Source organism: Prionailurus bengalensis, chromosome C1 (assembly GCF_016509475.1).
Source record: "Prionailurus bengalensis isolate Pbe53 chromosome C1, Fcat_Pben_1.1_paternal_pri, whole genome shotgun sequence".
Taxonomy (NCBI): Eukaryota; Metazoa; Chordata; class Mammalia; order Carnivora; family Felidae; genus Prionailurus; species Prionailurus bengalensis.
In genome coordinates this window covers 94,533,694-94,547,278 of record NC_057345.1, presented here as the reverse complement: position 1 = coordinate 94,547,278, position 13,585 = coordinate 94,533,694, and the positions used below count along the sequence as shown (strand labels likewise).

The 13,585-nt window shown below is 46.4% G+C and overlaps 1 protein-coding gene across 3 annotated transcripts in view; it reads left to right on the top strand.

The window, feature by feature from the left end:
- The first annotated feature begins 804 nt into the window (after positions 1–804).
- The window catches only part of SLC16A4 (solute carrier family 16 member 4), a 36,506-nt gene continuing 23,725 nt past the window's right edge, over positions 805–13,585 (top strand). The window contains exons 1-6 of one of the 3 annotated variants that reach the window (XM_043575811.1): positions 805–1,196; positions 2,584–2,682; positions 9,252–9,384; positions 10,187–10,330; positions 10,495–10,656; positions 12,017–12,538. In XM_043575811.1, coding sequence (XP_043431746.1) covers positions 2,596–2,682; positions 9,252–9,384; positions 10,187–10,330; positions 10,495–10,656; positions 12,017–12,538 — 1,048 coding nt within the window. In that variant the 5' untranslated portion in view covers positions 805–1,196; positions 2,584–2,595. Of the gene's footprint in view, positions 1,197–2,583; positions 2,683–9,251; positions 9,385–10,186; positions 10,331–10,494; positions 10,657–12,016; positions 12,539–13,585 lie in introns of those variants that run through there. The other 2 variants (XM_043575812.1, XM_043575813.1) reach the window with 2 other exon arrangements.

Genomic DNA, 13,585 nt, shown 5'->3' with positions numbered 1-13,585 from the left:
CCGAGGTGACAAGAAAGCCTCAAGCTCAGTGGGCCCTGTGGGCACCTGCACCTGGTTACTGGTTGCTCCTGGGGGGTACTCAGGGGTCTCCTTCCTTTTTTCCCTCTTCTGATACCAGAACTGCTCAAAGATAAACGGAAGCATATTAAAAATGTTAAGAATTGGGGCGCCTGGGTGGCGTAGTCGGTTAAGTGTCCGACTTCAGCCAGGTCACGATCTCGCGGTCCGTGAGTTCGAGCCCCGCGTCAGGCTCTGGGCTGATGGCTCAGAGCCTGGAGCCTGTTTCCGATTCTGTGTCTCCCTCTCTCTCTGCCCCTCCCCCGTTCATGCTTTGTCTCTCTTTGTCCCAAAAATAAATAAAAAACGTTGAAAAAAAAATTTTAAAAAAAATGTTAAGAATTTAGGGGCACCTGGGTGGCTCAGTCGGTTCAGCGTCCAACTTCAGCTCAAGTCATGATGTCCCAGTTCATGAGTTCAAGCCCCGGGTCGGGCTCTGTGCTGACAGCTCAGAGCCTGGAGCCTGCTTTGGATTCTGTGTCTGCCTCTCTCTCTGCCCCTCCCCTGCTTCTGCTCTGTCTCTCTCTCTCAAAAGTAAACATTAAAACAAAATTAAAAAAAAATGTTGAGTTTATTTCAACTACAAACCAATTCACATCAGGCAGTGTCAAATCAGAAGTGATTAGCAGCACTCTCTCGAAACTCCAGGGAGATGTTTTTCTAGAGAAAGGGTGGATGCAAAGTAAGGTTTTGTTTGGTTGGTTTTTTTTGTTCATTTGTTTTCTTAGGTAGTTTATTTAGGGGCACATAGGTGCCCCTTGCTTACAGAAACCACCTTGACATTAGAGTCCCCTCAGTGTAACAGCTTCCTTGCTTGGACAACAGTTACCAAAAGAATTTTCTACTCAGTTTACTCTGATGCTTGCTTCTGAGTCGATGGTGAAAACTTCTTTCTGAGTCTAGGTGACTGGAGGGAGGGCCTGGGTTAATGTCAGTCAAATCACAGTGTTTCCTCTTCCTCCCCTTAGGAAGTAAAGTCCACTCTCAACCTCACAGACTTAGAAGGCTCGCTTGTTTTTGCTGTGCAGCGGAATGAAATGCCTTAAAAAAAAAAACAGTGACTTTCTGAAAACTCGTAGACTTTCTTTTCCTTCCCAGATTGTCTCATCTGGATTCCTTTGCTGAACACCACATCAAAGGTAAAACAAAAAACGAGATGGTGTGTTGGGGTGGGTTTTCTATAATGTTTTGAGGGACTGGCATCTCCCCCATTCCCCACCCCCCATCCCCCCTGCCTGCTCCCCAGGTCATTCCACATGTGCTGGCAGCTGTTTTTTCCAGAAAGCAAGAGCCTGCCTGCCAATCCGACAGTGGGAAATAAAGAAAGCTGTGTCCCTTCCTCAGAACATTTACCTTTCTCTTTGCTATTTCTCTCTCTCTGTCTCTCTCTCTCTATATATATACATTTTTTTTTAACTGAAGCTTTTGTGAGAAAACAGCAGACTCTATGATACTTTACTCCTGAATGCTTTCTAGCAGGCACCTCCTAAGATCAAGAACATTCATTCTCTCGCAGAACCAGAAGATCACCATCACACTTAAGAGATTTGTTAAGTTTATTTATTTTGAGAGAGAGAAAGCATGAGAAGGGGAAAGGCAGAGAAAGAACCCCAAGGAGGCTTGATATCACGGTTCATGAGCTCATGTCCTGAGCCGAAATCAAGAGGAGTCGGACTTTAACCTAGTGAACCACCCAGGCGCCCCTCATACTCAAGAGATTTAACCCTGTCGACTGTAAAGTCCGTAAACAGGTGACCTCCCAAACACTCTTCCAGCCTTTTTTCTGGTCCAGGATTCATTCGAGGAACAGTCATTGCGGTGTACTGGCACGTCTATTTAGTCCCTGAGAATATTTTCATTTCAGCAATCGCTTTGCAAAGAGAATTCCCGAACCTGAGGCTACCCGTCCGTTTCTTATCTCTCTAAAGAGGACCAGAGAATAACACAGAGCTTCCCCTAGGATGTGGCTCACAGACCAAGGGGGAGAACAGCCACAGAGGACAGTGCTATGAGTGGGCCACCCTACAACCAGTGAGGTCAGCCTTTGCAGATAACTTCTTTGCAATTCCTCCCTGAGATAAACTGAGTGGTGGAAGAGAGATTTCTGTGGTGACTTTGATGTCCCTCAAATCGCGGCCTTTCATTAGCTTTTTCTCCCCTCTCCCATGGTTCTGTCTGGATTGTGACCATGGAATAAACAGGGATAAGGAGATATTACAGTCTGGCAGACTTGGTAGGTAACTAAGGGCACATGCCAAGAGAACTGTCAAAGCCATCTGGGCTTGCCAGGTGAAGCTAGGCAGCAGGCCTCTAGAAAGATCTCCAAAGATGGTACAAAGTCCTGTTTGCATTTTTGAGGCTGAGATCAGGGAATGTACACACAATTTAGAAATGAGGACATCATCCGTCTTTAAAGGGGAGGGCTAAAAGAAATTACAAGTGGTTCTGTATCACGGAGAAAAATAAAGTTTACAAGTTTAGATCAGTTTCTTGTCAACTGAATCAACTGCCTTGGATTTGTCACAGAGACGGACCATCATGCGGCGGAGGGCAGGGAAGGCCCGGCCTTACACTAAAGCCCTGGATGGAGGTTGGGGATGGATGGTTGTATTTCATTTCTTCCTGGTAAGAATTTACTTTCCCCTTTCCTATTGCTCGAAAGAGAGCTCTCGGGAGAAAGGCTCAGAGCAAAGCTAGGAACTGCCAACAGCTGCCAAAGTCAGCAGCCCACACCAAACATGGGAGAAAGGTGAAAACGGTCCCCTTGAGTGAAGGCCCAAGTGTTCCCCTCCAGTCTCCTCCTCGCTATCATCCCGAAGCCCAGAGTGCCCTAGCCACCATCCTCAGCTCTGCCCTGGCCACATGTGACCATACAGTTAAGCACCCCGGAAGTAGCACTGGGAGGCGCCAAAAAGTGCTACTGGGGGGGGGGTGTCCCAGCTCTGCCCAGCACACACGTGGCAGCAACCTCCCTCTCCCCTAGGGGACGGGGACATTTCCTCTCTGTTCCGCCCGCTGTCGGCTTCACAACCCATCCCCACAACCATAACTTATGAGGCCCAGTGTATACTTCTTTTCTTTTTTTTTTTTTATGTTTGTTTTGATTGAGAGCAAGCTTGAGAGCACACACGTGTGGATGCATGTGGGGGAGGGGCAGAGAGAGAGCGTGAGAGAGAGAACCCCAAGCAGGCTCCACGCTGTCAGCTCAGATGCGGGGCTCCATGTCACAGGAACCATGAGGTCATGCATTGCCTGAGCCGAAATCGAGTCGGATACTTAACCAACTGAGCCACCCAGGCGCCCCCCCAGTGTTTATTTCTGGCATGTCTGGAAAAGGAGAAGATGGAGATTCTGAAACTAGAGCTTGATTTATGTCCTTCATCTGTAAGCAACTGGACTAGGCACTCTTTTTTAATGAACTGATCCTCCCAGAAGCTCTTCAGGTTGTCGTGAGCCTGGCAATCTCATTCTAGAATATGCGAGGGCGCCATTCCAGCTGTGCCCCAAACAAGCCTGTGACGGCAGTGCCAGCCCCACAGTTCCTCATCAGTGCTCCCAAATGCGTTAACTTTCAGATGTGTCCACAGAGATATCCTTTCCCTCCTGACCCTCCTCCCCTGCTTAGCCCTACGGGAAGCAGCTCACAAAGATGGGAGCGCGGTCCTGGTGACCGCTAATAATTGTACAGACCACAATGGGGTAACTAAGAACTCTGTAAGCAGGACGATGGGAAACCATCAGGCCTCCTCCTTAGTGACAGAGGGGGAAAGGAGGGGCACAGGACCTCAGCCAGAAGTTATGTAATACAGATCTCCTAACTGGAGGACTATTTGTTAAACATTAGCTTCATTACCAAAGAATGTGGACTTTTTTTTTTCCCCTCCCCGAAATGGTACTAATAAGGAAATGAAGGATGTCCTAGTGCAAGAGCCCTCCCTGTGGCTGGGCCACCTCTGCAAATCACAGGCTTTGCAGGACTGGCCTTGCTGGTGAGGATCTCCAGATCTCCCACCTCTCTCCCCAGTGATGAGCCCTACTTTTTCCTACATTATCCTCTGAGGACAGAAGCGACTTGACCAATTTAGTTGCCGGTCTAATAAGCATATAATTAAGGTCCCACTTTTCTGTGTGATGTCACTTATAAAAGCACAAAAAAATATACCGAGTCCTCAAATGTTAACAATTAACTCCAGCTAACTAACTGCAGTGGTGTACATAGATGCTTAAAGGAGTGTGTGGTTTGGGGTCTGCGTGAGTTACAAGTATACTTTTCTACAATAGATGAATTTCTGGAAAGGGGAGTGAAACATCCAGTACCTGGTAGCTATTAAGCACTTGAACATATGGCTAGTGCAACGGAGAAACTATATTATGGGAGTTTCACTGTAGTTTAGTGAAACTCAACTGAAACAAAATAAGGTGCCAAAGTGCAAAATGCATTCATACAAACACCCTCAGGAACACATTCAAATGAAGTGCAAACTCCATACCCCTTTTCCAAGTCCTCCCACCCCGGGCCTTTAGTGTCCCCTGCATGCACACTTAATTTGGAAAAGGAAGCTCTAATGTATTTTGATGTATTAATTAGCACCCAATTAAAATTGCATTAAAATTAATTTAGTATTAAACAGCCACATGTGACTAGAGGCTATATGAGAATAGTTGTATAGTCTATCCTGTGACCTATTATAAATGTTTTCAGATTATCAACCGAAGAATTATGTGTTTTAGCCAGCTAATAAAAGAGTGGTACAGAAAGGCCCTTGAGATGCGTTTAAAAACTCAAGTGCACAGGGGCATCTGGCTGGCTCAGTCAGTAGAGCATGTGACTCTTGATCTTGGGGTCATGAGTTCAAACCCCATATTGGGTGTAGAGCTTACTTTATTTTTTTAAATGTTTATTTATGAGACAGAGGGAGCAGGGAGGGGCAGAGAATCCCAAGCAGGCTCCATGCTGTCAGCACAAAGCCTGATGTAGGGCTTGAACCCACAGCACTAGAGATCATGCCCTGAGCTGCAATCCCCACTTGCCTATGCACACACTCCCTCCCCCTCAAAAATAAACAAAACAGAAGAGCAAAACAGAAAAATCCAGTAACAAAATATTCTTTGGGAGTGCTCTACTTTAACAAAAAGGACACATTCTCGGGATGCCCCGGCTGAGTGGGTGGAGTGTGTGGCTCTTGATCTTGGGGTTGAGTTTGAGTCCCATGTTGGGTGTAGAGATTAAAATTTTTTTTAATCTTAAAAAAATAAAATTAAGGACTCATCCTAACAAACTTGCCAGACTTTGTAACTATATATTTGCATGATTTTTTTTTCTGTATTCAGTCTGTCTCGCTGGACTGAATGTCCCATGAGGGCAGGGGCCATGTCTGTTTGGTCACCACCGTATACTCACTACTGTAAGCCCAGCCCCTCATAAACAGCCTCGAATATAGTAAGCATTCAATAAATACCTGTCAGTGGGTGGGTAGGACGGATGGAGGGATTGATGGACACACTTATGAATTAACCAGGTGATGAATAATGAGATTGGAGAGATGAGCAGGGGCGTTGTAGGGCATATTAAAAACACTGTTTTTTGTTGTTGTTTTTTCCATCTTGAGGCTGAGGAGCTAATGAAAACAAAAGCAAGGGAAATGATGGGATCAGATGTGCCTTTTAGGAAAATAGCTCTGCCTACAGGGTGGATGATGGTGGGGGAGAGGCCTGGAAGCAGGGAGATCCACTGGAATGATGCTGTAACCTGGGTGAGAAAAAAAAGGCCCTAAATTAAGGCAACAGCAATGAGGATGGATGAACTAGCGATCTGTGCAATATTGAGGAGACAGACTGATAGGACTTGGATGGTAACTGAATGTCAGAGAGAGAGGGAGTCAGAGTGCTGGGCTGGTGGCTTGGGCAACTTGGAGAAGGACAGGTGTCACTCACTGAGCTGGAGGACACAAGGGAAGGACATGAGAGGATGCTTGCATCGCTTCATCCTGGACAGTCTGAGGGACATGTGATGTAACCACTAACGTGTTCAGCAGCCCACGCGCATGTGGAGCACAGGATCTGCACATGGAAATCTGGGAGTCATCGGCATACGTTGGCTGGCTTGTGCCAACGGGCAGGGGGTGCAAAATGGCCAGGGAGGGGGAAGAAGGGCAACTTGGCAGAAGCCTGGGGAAAATCGATGTCAGAGGGTGGGCAGAGAGTAGCCCAGAGGAAAGGGAGAAGCGTCGATGCAGAAGCAGAGACAGAAATGTCCAGGAGGTAGGAGTGATGAACAGGTGCTGTCGTGAGGTCAGATGCCACAGAAATGACGGGTCATTAGGTCGGCGACAAGGAAGACTCCGGTAGCCTCGCTAAGAATCGGTAGCCAGGGGCGGGATGTGAGGAAGTGGGGAGAGCCTAGCAGACTCCTCTGAAGTTTGTGCAGACCAGGAAGGAAGGAAGAGCTGGGGTGATAACAGAGAGGGACCCAGGGTAGAAGGAAGTGGTTATTAAACAGTAATTACCCCATCATTTCCGACAAAGCCTGATACCCTCTATTCAAAAGGGGCCACTGTGGCTGATCCAGTGCCCTTTCCCAGTACAATACTCTAGTCAGATGGACCTGGTGAGGGAGCTCTCACTGCATGTGCACTGGGGTTGGGGGTGCTCTTAAAGATACAAAGAAAATGAGGGGGCTGGGTCAGTCACAGGAGAATTTCTAGGGGCTTTTATTGGGGGGCAAGCCCATTCACAGTGTCGGAGGTGGACTCTGGGCCAGGCCTGAAACCCACCCGACGCTGGTGGAGAGCCTGGGACGGCGTAGTAGAACCTAGCCTGCTCGGATAACGAAGGGAAAATCCAGACCTTGGGAAAAAGAGTTTTGAGATAGGAGTCAAGAGAAACAAAGTTGGAAGGTTACAAGTTAAGGGAGGGAGAGAGGGAGGGAGGGAGGCAGGGCACATGCAAAGGCTGTGGCCTTGGCTTTCTTGACACACAGTGAAAACGCAGAGCCAGGTATGAGACAAGTCCTACCCACCCACTGCTGCTACGCCCACACATCAAGGACAGACCAGAGAGGAAAGGTCCTGTACCGGGGGACAAGAAGCTAGCCAAATTCAGGTGGCTAAGAGCAGACGTCAGCACCCGTGTAAGATGCCAGCCCAGGACCTGGGTCCACAGAAAAAGAGGAAGGGCATTTTACAGAATGATGCCTCACCGTGGTGTTCCTTGCTCACGAGATGATGCAATCACCACTCTGCACTTGGAAATGAGAAAAACAAGTCTAGGCCGCCCAAGACTTGCTCTTGTTCTCTAGCCTTGTTTCCTGATAGAAGTACCTTTGAGGAATATTAGGATTACAAACGGCCTGAACGAGACCCTGATCACATGTCTTTTCCCCTTGTGAAGGTACGGCCCAGGTGTCCATGGCACTGTTCACTCCAAATAAGGGGGATTTTGTGGCTACTATCAACTCAGAATGGGAAAAATACACTAAGGGACCGCCTTCTCACCGTGCCCAACTTTTTGCAACACAACCTTGGAACACTACCGATTCTTAGTTCCTTAGTCCACACAAGAAATAATCCTCGTCTGAAACAAGGGTCGAGTGAAGGGGATAGAGGGGGAAGGTCTTATTTGGCATGTACTAGCTGAGGGAATGAGATGCCTAAGAGGAGGCAGATGAGTGGGTGGTACCAATGAAAAGAGGAGGCGTGGGATAAGGGAGAGGAGTTCAGTTTTGGATGAGTTGATCTGGGTTAGATACAGTTGGCTACGCAAGATAACAAAATCACAGCTAACAGCTTGAGCATTAAATGCTATAAAGAACCTGAATTTTCTCAATCTTCCTGTTCTCTGAGCAAGGTAACATTTCCTTTCTCCCGGCTTTACAAAAGAGAACGCTGAAATTCTGTGAAGCGGTTTGCCCAAGGTCACATCCCTAACTGGAAGTGGGGCCAGGATGCAGGCCAACAGAGGCTGACTGCAGGAGTGCTCACACCTATTACACTCAGAAACCCTGAGTGACCGGCTGTCTGTGGAGTGGGCACAAAGTGAGATGAGGGCAGAGCGACAGGGGTGATACTTGCCACGTGGACAGAGCTAAGTGGAATTAGCAGGGTCTGTGGTTCTTAAGTGATGCCAGGCTGAGAGCAGAGAGCTGAGAAAGTGGCCTTGAAAAGTCAAGGCCACTGACAAAAAAGAAAGCGGAAGCAAGGAAGCCCCTGGAGACAGTGGATACACATGCTCAGCTCTGAGAGGCTGCAGACCCTGGCCGAGTGGCTTCCCTTCCAGTTCCCCCTCCTGACCACTGATCTTCAACTGCCCCCAAACTAATCAGAATTCTCAGAAACCCATGTTAAGAGGCCACAGAAAGAAAACTTGACCTCAAGAGGAACATTCCTCCTAGTAGAAGGGAGAAGGGTGGTGTGGGCAAGGAGGGTTAGGTGGGAGAATAGAAAAGGATGGGGCACGTGACCAACCATAAGGTGACCCTCCAACCTGTTAACCCTTGCTGCTCTGGCATAAATTAGTAGTGCTGTTTTCCACTCTCAGGTGTTTGTATTAGGATGATAAAGTGAATGGTAACCCTACTTGTCAAGTGAGGAAGGGTACTCGGTTTAAGCAAAGTTAAGGCAAAGCTAATCTAAGAACCGATGGGAACAATTCTTCGTCTCTTGGATCAATGTGCTTCTCTCACGAAGTTAACTAATTAGCAGTCTTTAACAGATGCTTTTTTTTTTTTTTAATTTTTACTTATTTAAGTAATCTCTACACCCAACATGAGGCTCAAACGACCTTGAGATCAAGAGTCACTGCTCCTCCAGCTGAGCTGGCCAGGTGCCCCTAACAGATGGTATCCCAATAGGACGGTAGAGTGGTTGGTCTGGAGTCAGTCTATCTGGGTTCAAATCTCACCTCCAGCATCCCTATCTTGAGCAACTTTTAATCTCTCTAAACTTCACATTCCAAAAAACCATCTATTCCATAGCCCTGTAATGAGGATTAAATGAGAGATTTTGCATAAAGTAGTTCGACACTCCGTGGGGATGGCCACCCCCACAAAATATAATAAAATGAGGGAGCCTCAAACAAATTGGTAAATCCTGGTGAGCTGGGGGTGGTGGTGTGTGTGGGGGGGTCATCAACACGAGCATCTGTGACCTTCTCTGTAATGGCTCACTCATACCGAACTTTGGTCTGCTTTGATTTAGGTAAATGTGTTTGTGATGGGAATGACCAAGACGTTTGCAATTTTCTTTGTGGTTTTCCAAGAAGAATTTGAAAGCAGCTCAAGGCAAACTGGCTGGATTGGATCCATCATGTCATCAATTAGTTATTCTGCAGGTATAAAGCTGGCCATAAGCTTGCCGTCCAAGGAAAAGAACCACATAGGGAAATTCCAAGAAGACTCATCTGTAGTCATTTAAGATTGAAGCTTGCTAAAACTCAAATTCATTAACAGGCAAGACTGAGAAAAGTTCAGGGCTTGCAGTGTTGAGCCTCTCCTTGGCAAAATCAGAAAAATTATGATTCAAAGAAAGTTGAAGAATTCAACGATTTACTTCCATGATTCAATTTTTCATGCCTTGTTTCTTTCCACAGTGCCTTAACAACGGTTCAGTGAGCCAGTCTCTCTGGGAAATCAGGCCATGAAGTTGTGGGCCCATCACCTAAGCACACTTAAAACAACACAAAGAACCAATTCCTCTTTCTTTGCTTCTATTTAGGGCTAAAACATGGTAGAGTAGATTAATGATTGAACCCTGTTCTAGTCCTAAGTCACTAGACGCAATCCCATTTTGTGTTACTGTTGTTAGGTTTCATTTATTTACGTCATCTCTACACCCAACACAGCGTTCAAACTCAAGATCCTGAAATCGGGTCGCATGCTCTTCCGAATGAGCCTGTCAAGCGCCCCTCAGGTTGCGGTTTTATAACGCATTTTCAAACCAGTTTATTTACAATTCTCTTTAAAGCAAAACGGCTCTTCTTCCAAAAAGCAAAACAGAATATTAAGAAACCCAATCCAGACACCTTTCTAAAGGATACACAATACTCCCAAGTCCTTTTCCTTCGGTTGCTTTAAATTGTGCATCAGGAACGCTAAAGCACTTACCCAGTATTTGCCTTTCTTCCTTTTTCCGAGGACCTCTGGTTGCCATGATCTGTGACATAATCGGAGAGAAGACTGCCTCCATTCTTGGGGCTCTCCTTGTTACTGGTGGATATCTGATCAGCAGCTGGGCCACTAGCATTCCCTTTCTTTGTGTGACTATGGGACTTTTACCTGGTGAGTCCATCGTAAAAACCAGACTATGCAAGATGGAACTTTACCGTCTCGTCCATGGGCCCCAAAGGCCTCCTTCTACATCTCAGGTCAGGGAGAATAGATCATCTGGTACCAAGTCACTTCATGTGATTCCACACTATTGGTTTTTTGTTTTTGTTTTTTAGGTTTGGGTGCTGCTTTCTTGTACCAAACAGCTGCTGTGGTAACTACCAAATACTTCAAAAAACGACTGGCTCTTTCTACAGCTATTGCCCGTTCTGGGATGGGACTCACATTTCTCTTAGCACCTTTTACAAAAGTCCTGATAGATCTGTATGACTGGACAGGTGAGTCATTCTGTTTCTAAACTATCAACTCTGTAAGATTTAATGTTTAGCTTCCCCCCCGCCCCCGCCCCCCACTCTGATGAGTGCAAGGGAAGGATTTTTGAGCCGGGGAGGAAATAAGCATGACTTCTAAAGCAGACATGCTCCTCCTCTTCCCTGGAGAACACACAGCAGAAGAGGTACTGAACGATTTGCGGGTTCTGCCAGCCGCCACGAGCAACTCTGAGTTCAGCAAAGGGAGGGCACTCTGTGCAGCTGGGGAAACACCTTGCAGGGAAAGTGATACTCATGGGGACCCGAGGACTCCCTCCTCCTCTTTCACCATGAAAGCATTCTCTTTGTACATCTTTCCTTAAGACAAATCTGCATTTAAAACTGCCTTCCCCATCCAGCTCACCAAAACAGACAAAAAAAAAAAAAAAAAGGGAGGGGAGTAAAAAACAGCATTATGTTCATTCATAGCCTTTTATACAGCGTCGACTATAGAGTTTTCACAAACAAATGAACACCATTTGACTCCACAATTTTCTTTGTGCCTACGCTAAAACATTTAAGGATTAAAATCATCTTAAAGTACTAGAAAAACATATGTGTATCTATGGGCAGAAGTACACATGTAGGAATATACACAAGCCTATTTCTACCTGCAGAGCATTCTTGTTGACTCTTTCCTTTCCCAAGTGAAAACCCACCGGTGGCCTCACAGTACACAGAACGAGCCGGCAAATCCGTAAGGCAAGACAGCCGAACCTACAGCCAATTCCATCTCTGGAAGCACGAGACACAGCCCACAGCTTTGGTCAGGCCATGCTGAGACCAAGCAACTACTCAGCTGCCAAGGCGAGACTGGCATCTGTCTTCTTTCAAGGAATTTTAAAAAGTCATGAGATGAGAGGCTTGCCCCTTAATGCTGTATTCTCTATCCCTAAATCTATATCCCTACTTCAGGATATCCTGAATCGCTATTTAAAACACACTGTAATTCTCTAACATTTCAAATATCCCCCCCCCACACACACACATACCGCATGCTCCCCACCCAAACCTCTTCTTTTTTCCTCTTACACAAATAACACTCTCTCCTTCCACGCCATCTCCTGGTGCAGCTTTCTGGTTTTCTATTTTCAAAGGATGCCCTGTTTCCACAAGGATACAGTGGTGTGCAGGGCTAAAAATGAAGTCAACAGATTTAGATACTTCAGTTAAATTTAGGGGACAAAGTAGTGTCTTCAGGAATTATTACACTATGACAGAATACATTTAGTGGTGGGGCCCCTTCTGAGCCTAAGAACACAGAGTACTGTGAAATGAGAGGGGTCATATTTAACTTAACTTCTCACTCTCTCTCTCCCCTATTTAGGTGCCCTTATACTACTTGGAGCACTTACACTGAATTTGGTGCCTTCCAGTATGCTCTTAAGACCCATCCATATTGCAAGCGAGAACAAGTCTGATGTTAAAAATAGAGGTAGCCGCTTGTCTACAAGTAACCCAGGGGCAGTGTGTGAGACAGAAACGTCATCCTGCAATGAGACACAAGAGGTCACCACCATCAGGGACAGTGCTATGCAGAAGGCTGGACAACCTGGTCCAAGTTTAATAGTGTCACAAAATAAAAGCAAAGAGTTCAACAATGGGCCTGATGGAAACAGTGTGTTCCTAGTAACTAATGAAGACAGTTATGAGAAAGAGGCTATTTCACGGAGCTGTAAGCAAAACTTCTTCGACATTTCCCTTTTTAAAAATCCCTTCTTCTACATATTTACCTGGTCTTTCCTCCTCAGTCAGTTGGCATATTTCATCCCTACTTTTCACCTGGTAGCCAGAGCCAAAACACTGGGGATTGACTTCATGGATGCCACCTTCCTCGTTTCGGTAGCTGGTAAGGAAGCATTACTTTAACCTCAAACTCAAAAGGAACTTAATTTTACAAGAAGTTACCAGATTTTATTTATAAACTAAAGAAAAGCGATGGTTTTTAAAGGAGTTGTGGGAGGGCCAGGGAAAAGGAAGTCTTTGGAGGCTGATGGGAGCACCTGGCGTATCCCTCCACAGACCTGTCACTGTACCTTACACACAGGCTCCCTAGAGCAGACAGTGGCCCCCAAGCAAGGCTTGTTCATTTTTTTTGTTTTTAATTTGAGGGTTGTTTTTTTTAATGTTTATGTTTGAGAGACAGAGTGCGAGTGGGGGAGGGGCAGAGAGAGAGGGAGACACAGAATCGGAAGCAGGCTCCAGGCTCTGAGCTGTCAGCACAGAGCCTGATGCGGGGCTCCAACTCACGAACCGTGAGATCATGATCTGAGATGAAGTCGGACGCTTAACCAACTGGGTCACCCAGGCGTCCCCGTTAAATAATTGTTGGATAAATACTCGGTTTTAAAAAGCTGGTGCCCAGTGGCAACAGCCACTCCAGGAAGCAGGAAAACCATAGGCAGACAGCATAGGACACAGGTTGGTTCTGGAGTTAGACTTCCTGGGTTCAGGGTTTTGCTCTGTATTTCCTACCTGTACAACCTTCAGCAAGTTAGTCGTGTTCCCTGTGCCTCAATTTCCTCATCTGTAATACAGTGATAATAGTACCTATCCTCATAAGGTCACCAGGATTGAACGAACAATGCATGTAGCATCTGAAATAGTTCCTGGCCCATCGTAAGCATTCAATAATGTTCTATCAGTATGTGTAGCTAAGAACTTTTTCCCTTGAACTCACAGTAAGACAGATAAATATGTCTCTCAAGGCTAGTCACTAATGGGCTGGCTGATATTTAAAAAAAAATTCGAGGGGAGTCTCTGGGTGGTTCAGTCAGTTGAGCATCTGACTTTTGCTCAGGTCATGGTCTTGCAGCCTGTGGGTTCAAGCCCCGCACTGGGCTCTGCGCTGGCAGTGCGGAGCCTACTGGGGATTCTCTACCTCCCTCTCCGTGCC